The 8093-nt window shown below is 31.1% G+C and overlaps 2 protein-coding genes across 2 annotated transcripts; both read left to right on the top strand.

The window, feature by feature from the left end:
- Nucleotides 1-265: 265 nt before the first annotated feature.
- On the top strand, nt 266-697 carry LOC107470423 (uncharacterized). The gene has a single exon (XM_016089826.1). The coding sequence runs from the start codon at nt 266-268 to the stop codon at nt 695-697; it is 432 nt and encodes a 143-aa protein (XP_015945312.1).
- A 1504-nt stretch (nt 698-2201) lies between these two features.
- On the top strand, nt 2202-4136 carry LOC107470490 (deSI-like protein At4g17486). Its single transcript, XM_016089887.3, has 3 exons — nt 2202-2527; nt 2608-2895; nt 3518-4136. Exons 1-3 carry the CDS (start codon nt 2389-2391, stop codon nt 3763-3765), a joined length of 675 nt encoding a protein of 224 aa, XP_015945373.1. The 5' UTR covers nt 2202-2388; the 3' UTR covers nt 3766-4136.
- The last annotated feature ends 3957 nt before the right edge of the window (nt 4137-8093 follow it).

Genomic DNA, 8093 nt, shown 5'->3' with positions numbered 1-8093 from the left:
GTCTTTAAACTCCTCATACCTATGGCAACATTATGAAATATTAAGGCTCACCGTAAACATGCGATTGCAATCTATGACTACAGATAGTCAAGTAGAAGATTTAAAGCAGTTTCCTAAATGTATTCTTCATGTTAGAAACGAAAAATCTAAAGGAACCTCTGATAGATGTAATATGACAAAAATATTGCCTGAATTCCATATCACTGATTATAATGATTATATTCAAGGAATTATTGAAGCAATATATCCTGATTAAATTGGTAACATGGCTAATGAAAGCCACTTAAAAGGTCAAGCAATTTTAGCTCCTACAATTAATGTCATAGATGAGGTGAATGATTACCTGACTGCATTGAACAACAATGAATGCAAGACGTATGTTGGTTCCAATACATGTGTTTCCGAGGGAGGTGTCAATGCAATTGAAGCCATCCACACACCGGAGTTTTTAGCAATAATTAGGTTCTTAGGGGTTCCAAATCATGAAATGAAGCTAAAGGTTGGTTGTCCTGTTATGCATATTAGAAACATTGATCACTCACCAGGGTTTTGCAATGGTACGTGGTTGATAATTACAATACTTGGAGAAAAAGTCATCGAGGTAAAATTGTTAAATTCCAAAAATTATGTCGATAAGGTCGTCATTCCAAGAATAACGCTCACACCGTCAGATGTCAGGTTACCATTTAGATTCTAAAGGAGACAATTTTCTGTGATGCTTTCTTACGCAATGACAATAAACAAAAGTCAAGGACAATCCTTGGACCACGTGAGTTTGCTACTCAAAAAACCTATTTTCATACACAGGCAACTTTATGTTGCCATCTCAAGAGTGACAAATAAAAAAGGGTTGAAAATTCTAATTACTCATGATGAAAACACAGACAAGGTTGAGAATGTTGTCTACTCTGAAGTCTTTAGAAATATATGACAATGCATTTAACATCAGGTATTGTTTAAAACTTTCATGATTTATATATATATGAATTTTTGCTCATAAAAAGCAATTTATTCCTTAGATCACATTGTTGTGACTTCATTGCCAATCACAATGCTATATTTCATCAAAATTATTTTCTTATTGCAATTTATATCATAATGTGTAATTTTCTTATATTTAGCTCAATCTTACCGATCGAGCGAGAACATCAAAATCTTCAATTTTAAATACTTGAAATCTTGTCACATGAGATATTAGATATCTTATCATTAAGGGATTAAGACTCATATTGTTCACTTAGGTAATCTTACTCAATCACAATCATCAGAATATATGCCATCTATTTTTTTCTATTATTCATATCATCAAAACATTACTAAGGGATAACAGAATAATATCAACTTCTTCATCTATCATTTTTTTCTTTATATAAATCGGTTCTTAGTACTTTAGAATTTACATATAGTTTTCTAAATCATAATGGTGCTCTTCGATTTTCAACACCAAATAAAAAACCAAATACGTATTCACTTCATCTTATCATATACTACATTTGTATTATCTACGCATAACGTGAGTGTCTTGCTAGTGTGTATATATATATATATATATATAATTTAATTTTGATGCATTGTCACTGTAAAATAATTTTACACGTGCATTCAATTACGTTATACCAGCAAAAATAATTACTTTTTACATTGATTGCGTAAATAATTACTTGCATAACTGTGTAAAATATTTTACACTGTCAATACATCAAAATTTATATATATATATGAGAAAGAGAGAGAGAGATTCTTTAATTAATTATTAAAATAATTAAATTTGATATAAAATTAATCAATATCTTTTATGCATACTAAATACACCTCCATACAATAATTGGTTGGTGGATGAAAACTTTTTTAATTCATGTAACATGATTGGTTTAAAGTAAACAATAAAGAAAAATGAAATGATTTTTATATGTTTTGTTTTAATTTAAAAGAATTTATTGAAATGAATATGAATAGATATAAATAACAAAAATAATAGTACATATAAAAAGTTAGTTATTAAATCGGTTATTAAATATTTTAGCATATATTTTATATAAATAATAAAAAAGTAAATAAAAATATAAGAATTTAGATAAATAAAAAATAAATTTTTTTCCAAAAAGTTTAAAGAATTATAAAAAACTTAAAAAATATTTGGCATTTGAATAATAAATTTGCGAGAGAAATAAAATCCTCCAAAAGTTGTTTCTCTAACAAATCCTAAGAAACTGAGAGGATATAATAAGTGTGTGATGAATAATAGTGTGGTACCCAGTTGGCTGTGGAGAGCAGAGACGATATAATAATAGTAATAATAAATGAAAAAAGCGAAAGCTGGGTGAAGAAACAAAGCAAGTTATTCTGGAATTTTCCCTCCGAAGAAGAAGAAGAAGAAGAAGAGAAATTATGCTGCGGAAACTGGTGACGGTGCCGGGGAAGAAGAAACCGGGCACAGTGCCGGTTTATCTGAACGTGTACGATCTGACTCCCATTAACGGCTATGCATATTGGCTTGGCCTCGGTGTCTATCACTCTGGTGTTCAAGGCAATCTCCTAACTAACCCTACCTTTGGCTTTCTTCTTTCTTCAATTTCTGTTTCCTAATTCTGTTTTTTCTGCGAGCAGTTCATGGAATCGAATATGGTTTCGGTGCGCACGAGCACGATACGACGGGGATCTTCGAGGTTCAGCCACGGCACTGCCCTGGCTTCACTTTCAGGAAATCGATATTCATAGGAACAACGGATCTGGGCCCCAAAGATGTTAGGGCTTTCATGGAGAAGCTTGCTCACCACTACTCTGGCAACACCTACCACCTCATCTCCAAGAATTGCAACCACTTTTGCAACGATGTTTGCCTCAGGTTAACCGGAAAATCTATCCCTAGATGGGTTAATCGACTTGCTAGACTCGGTAACCAACACACAATGCTTCTTGCATTTCATTTTCTGCTCGACTCATGATAATTCAAATCCTATGTTTCTCATTCTGGATTTCAGAGATATAGCTAAATGTGTTTTTTCCCATCTGCTTCGGGGGAGTGCATTCATGGTGTCAAAGTTTGCATGACCTAAAGGTCTAAAGTTCCATTTTTGTTTATCCAATAGAATGAATTTTAGCATAAGGCCAATGAAAGCTTATGTAAAATATTCACGCAAAATCCAAAAGAAGTTTTTGCGCAAAGGATTGTATTAGAGATATAATTATTCATAAGGAAAATGGTTTTATGACAATACCATTATCCAGTCCCTAAAAGTTAGGGTCTTTTTAATCTTCACATGTCAAAAGGGTAGTTTACCCTTCAGATTAACCTTTTCTTTCTCGTAGCTCTTACTTGAATCAACTCATTTGTTAATTGATTAATTCTCATAAATACTATGTTCTGATATGCACTTCTTGTGTGATTCATGTTTATATGCCCTATCTCCAAAAATTAATCTAGAAATCCTGAATACATGTGAGTGAGATTTTGATCTAAGAGGGCTTGTTGAAAGGATTTAGCATTTACGATCATGTTATGATTTTTAAATTGAAGGTCTTCTCTGCAACTGTGTTCTTCCTCCGGGGCTTAACGACACCAAGGTTCGACAAGTTACATCAGAAAAGGTTCAGGAAGGAGAGAAGAAGAAGATGAGGAGTCAATCAAGCAGGTACGAGGGTTCCTCCAATCCTCCATCAGTGCCACGAGGTTCGGCGATTAAAAGTAGTAGCCAAAGACATTGCCTTCCACCATCTTCGTCCCTGATTAGTGCTCCTTCGGGTTCAACCTTAACAGTAAAGTAAATCGATTGCAGCACTCAATTCAAAGTCTCTATGCCGTGAGGTTCGGTGATTAAAAGTAGTGGCCAAAGGCATTGCCTTCCGCCATCTTCATCTTTGATTAGTGCTCCTTCAGGTTCAATCTTAACAGTAAAGTAAATCTATTGCAGCACTCAATTCTTAAGTCTCTGGAATATGTAGGGCTTTAAGGAACTATGTGAAATGTGAGCAACCTAGGTTTGAACAGGGTAGGAAAATTGTTCATCTTGCTCTCCATCTTTCTGTTCTGCCATAGTGGCTATAGCTACTATGTAATGGTTGCTTTGTTTTGTCACTGTTATTTTTTAAATGCTTGCTTTCTTCAGTTCAGTGAATGAAGAGTTCCTTTATCTCTACATAGGTTTGTCCTATTGGGATTTGGGTCTTCTAAAGTTTGAATTTCATTTTAGAGAGTAAAGTGTGATCTTCTACCCTTAAATAGTTTCTCTTTCATATTTATTCTTAATCCCACCTATGAAATAAATGGTGAGAGATTGTACTTAAATTTCCAAAGTGAAATTCAAACTTTAAGGATCCAAATCCGTCCTATTGATATTATTCTTAAATCACTCTACAGCACGGAGAAAATCTTAGCCAAGCAGATTCTATCACTGTAATCTTTTAGGCCGTCAAATTATAATTCAAGTATTCAACCTACGTAAAAGCAGGGAATCATGATTTGTCTTTGTATTGTAAAACGCATAACATCACATGTCTAAAGATTGAATGTGGTTAAATATATTTCGTATTGGGTAACAAATGCTCAAAGTTTCTATAATGCTCATTTTTATTTATATTCTATATAAGTTAAATAAAAAAAACAAAGAATTAGGGGTTGTTACTTGTGAGTCTTGTTTAAATTGTAATGCGTAAATGCTCGTATTTATCTTTGATTTGACGGGGGAATGGGGTGGGATTTTTATGTAATCAAAGAAGGCATAAATATCCGAGGATGAGATTTTAGAGGACCAGATGCTCTGGCTTCCGCTTTAATTTATATGGTAATGGGCTTTAACATAATCAATTGGACAGTAGTAACCATGAGATGTTAAAGTAGCAAATAGAAGTTCACCAAAAAAAGAAGTAGCAAGTAGAAGATTTTCAATTAAAAGAAAAACAACCCAAAGAGAATTTTTTTTTTTCGATGAATTGGACAACCCACAAATTTTTTGGTTATACAACACACCCACTCACACACACTAAAGGTTCTAACCTGAGATGTGGCTTCTGTGAGGCCAACATATTGGCCATTGGTGCAATGCCTCGGCCACAAAGAGAACGCCTTATCTAATTGGTTGACTACATTAAAAAGGATTAGGCCCAACATATAGGCTGGAGTAAGGCATATAAACATTTAGGACAGCCCACTAGCTAGAATACAATAATGAATAAAAACTAGTATCCTTTATCTTCAACAGTTTTTGTTGAGTAAAGAATGTTAAAGGGCTAATTTTTTTAGAGATGGATAACATGTGTTATTCATAAGTATGGATAGACTGAGAATTTTTTAATGTAAAAATGAAAATTCTGTGGGTCAGATTTTGTAATGGAATTTTTGGATATATCAGTCTGACAGATTTCTGATTAAAAAAAAATTACAAATACAAATTTAATCATAAGATTTTTTTAATTATTTTCTACAATTCTATGATACACTCGTCATGTTTATAATATAATAATACACATGTTTCTCTAATATTAAAAATAAAAAATAAGTGTTGACTGCAGATACCAAAAAAAAGTAATAACTGAATTTATTATTACTTTTTTAAAAATTTAAACTGTAATAATGCTACATGAACAATTATATCTGTACAACCATTCAACAGTTTAAGATATAAAAAATTTTTATATTTAAATTAATGACCAAAATATATGTTTTATTTGTATAAACATAGTTTGTTTATTAAACATTTTCATTTAAAGAATTTAACTAGGAATATATGTTAGATTTGTCCAACTCTTTTTATTCCACTAGAAAAATTTTAGGAGATTTTCACTTTGAGGACTGCTACTGCCGGTCCGTCGCCCGAGCTTTGGCAGCAGCGACCCTCCATTATTTCCCTTTTCAACCTCTAATACTTTTTTTTTTCTCTTTTCTTTGCTTTTTCTGATCCCACCTACTTTTCTTATTCTTTTTCTCTTTCTCCATTTTTTCTCTTTGGTTTTCTTGCGCTTGGCATCCGATTTTTTTAGATCTTAAAAATATTCTCCTTTTTTCTAATTCCTTACTTCCCCCTTTCTTCCACTTTCTCTTCTCTTCCTACCTTTATTTTTAGTTTGAAGTCTTTTTCTTCTGTTATTGTTTTTTTAATTTTTTTATTTTTTTTAGTTTCTACTTTTCTCCTGCCAAAGTTCTCATTGTAGACTATTTTTGGATCAGAGTTTAGTTTTGTATTTCTGATTTTAATAACCTATCTGTAGTAGTTTTTTCTATCTTTTGTAATAGTGCTGTTGGTTTCCTTTATGGTTGTTGGTGGTGAGTTGATGTTACAGATCTTTTCAGATTTATGAGGAAGATTCTACAAAAAAATATTTATATTCATAGAAAAATTTTTAGATTTAGAAAATACTCAAATCTATATAGAAAAGAAGATATATATTACTGTCTTGTAGTATTGTGTGGAGATCTAGAAATAAAAAAATTCAAATTTATCCCTAATTCTATTTTTTAAGATTTTTAGTAATTAAATATTATATTTTTTAGCAGATTTTAGTTTAATACATAGAATATTTATCTTTTTGTTATTGATGTAAAACTGATATTTCTATGAAATTTGTATCTGTTGTTTGGCCTCTTTAAAAATGAAAAATATTTTTTTTCATAAAAAAATTAGGAACATATATTAAATTGTGTTTTTTTTAACATAAGAATACTTTTTAAAATTATTAATGAAAAGAGTTATTATAGAAAAATATGTAAAATTTAATGTTTAATGTAATTGTTGTACATTTATTAAAATAAAATGTCTTAAATCTTCTACAAATAATAATTTTAACTCGTACTCTTAGTACTCGTATTAGCTAAATTCTTATTTAAATTGTGAGGATTAAGCTCAAACTTGAGAGAACTATAAGTCACATTAGCGTTCAATTATATTTGGTTGGTATTGTGTATTATTCTACTATGGGCCTGCTTTAAATTTTTGAAAGAAACAAAATGTCTTTAACGTTTTGTGGGAGGGTGACTTTTTTCTTTTAATAAACAAAGCAAAACGGCGCTGACGAATTGAATTAATTTTTTTTTGAAATTTTGCATGAAGAAAACGTCAGCGATGTATTGTGTATGTATTTAATTTTTAATTGTCACAAAGAAAAACGCCAGTGACGTTTTGCTTGAAGATATATTTTTAAATTATTTTTTGGTCAAAACGTCGTTGACACATTGCTGAAAAAGTAAAAACGTCAGCGACGTTTTGTGAAAATGTCAGCGACGTTTTGTGTTGGGGGAAATAAAAAATATAAAAGTAACTATAAAAGAAGTCCTGGATTGTGTTAAAACGTAAAAATGGAGTATGAAACTAAAGTTTAAGTGAAGTAATGAGAGTGAAAAAAATTTGTGAGTGAGTATGATGAGTGTATAAAATGGAGGTTATATTAGTTTAAAAATATATTACAATGGTCAGATTTTATCTCATTTATACATGAAGGTATGAGTTTTTTATGTGAGAATCCATGTGTTATTGTTGTTCCTTTTTCAATAACATATGAAGGACTTAAGAGTATACTTTCTCAAAGTGTAGATCATCAAGTGCAAAAAAGAGTCATAAATATTCTATATAGACAGCCTGTGCTAGTATTTGGTGGTTTCAGCCAATTTCAAATAATGCATGTGACTGATGAAGCTAGTATGCAAAGAATATTTTTTACCTATCATCAAACTAGAGCACAGGTCTCACTTATCGAGTTGTATGTTGAGTTCGAAGAAATCGATGATGTTGACTTTCCAGAACCCAACATAAATTGGGTGGGTCATAATACTGAAAGCGATGAAGAGTTTGAAGGTAATTATGAAGTTGTTGGTCCAACTGAAGATGTAGAGGAAGATGAGATAATGGTTGAAAGAGATGTGGCTGATGATGCAAATGCACTAACCGGACAACATCTATATGGAGAGCCATCTTTTATGCATGCTTTGAATCTTGATGTCATGCATGCACCAAAATTTCCTGAATATGTCAATACATGTAATTTTTAATATTAGTAATATTATTATTTGTTTTGCTTTTATGTTAGTATTATTTTCATTTTTTAAATTGTTATTAATATCTATTGTTCTCATTGTTATTATTAATAATTGAATATTATTTAGA

The sequence above is a fragment of the Arachis duranensis genome, chromosome 10, assembly GCF_000817695.3.
Source record: "Arachis duranensis cultivar V14167 chromosome 10, aradu.V14167.gnm2.J7QH, whole genome shotgun sequence".
In the NCBI taxonomy this organism is placed as follows: Eukaryota; Viridiplantae; Streptophyta; class Magnoliopsida; order Fabales; family Fabaceae; genus Arachis; species Arachis duranensis.
Note: the sequence above shows the minus strand (reverse complement) of the source record. Positions and strands in the feature narration are given on the sequence as shown.

Coding starts and splice junctions, on each gene's coding strand:
- LOC107470423 (XM_016089826.1), top strand. CDS start 266: ATGGCTAATGAAAGCCACTTAAAAGGTCAAGCAATTTTAGCTCCTACA.
- LOC107470490 (XM_016089887.3), top strand. CDS start 2,389: ATGCTGCGGAAACTGGTGACGGTGCCGGGGAAGAAGAAACCGGGCACA. Junction 2,528..2,607: donor CTATCACTCTGGTGTTCAAG/GCAATCTCCTAA, acceptor TTCTGCGAGCAG/TTCATGGAATCGAATATGGT. Junction 2,896..3,517: donor TAATCGACTTGCTAGACTCG/GTAACCAACACA, acceptor TTTAAATTGAAG/GTCTTCTCTGCAACTGTGTT.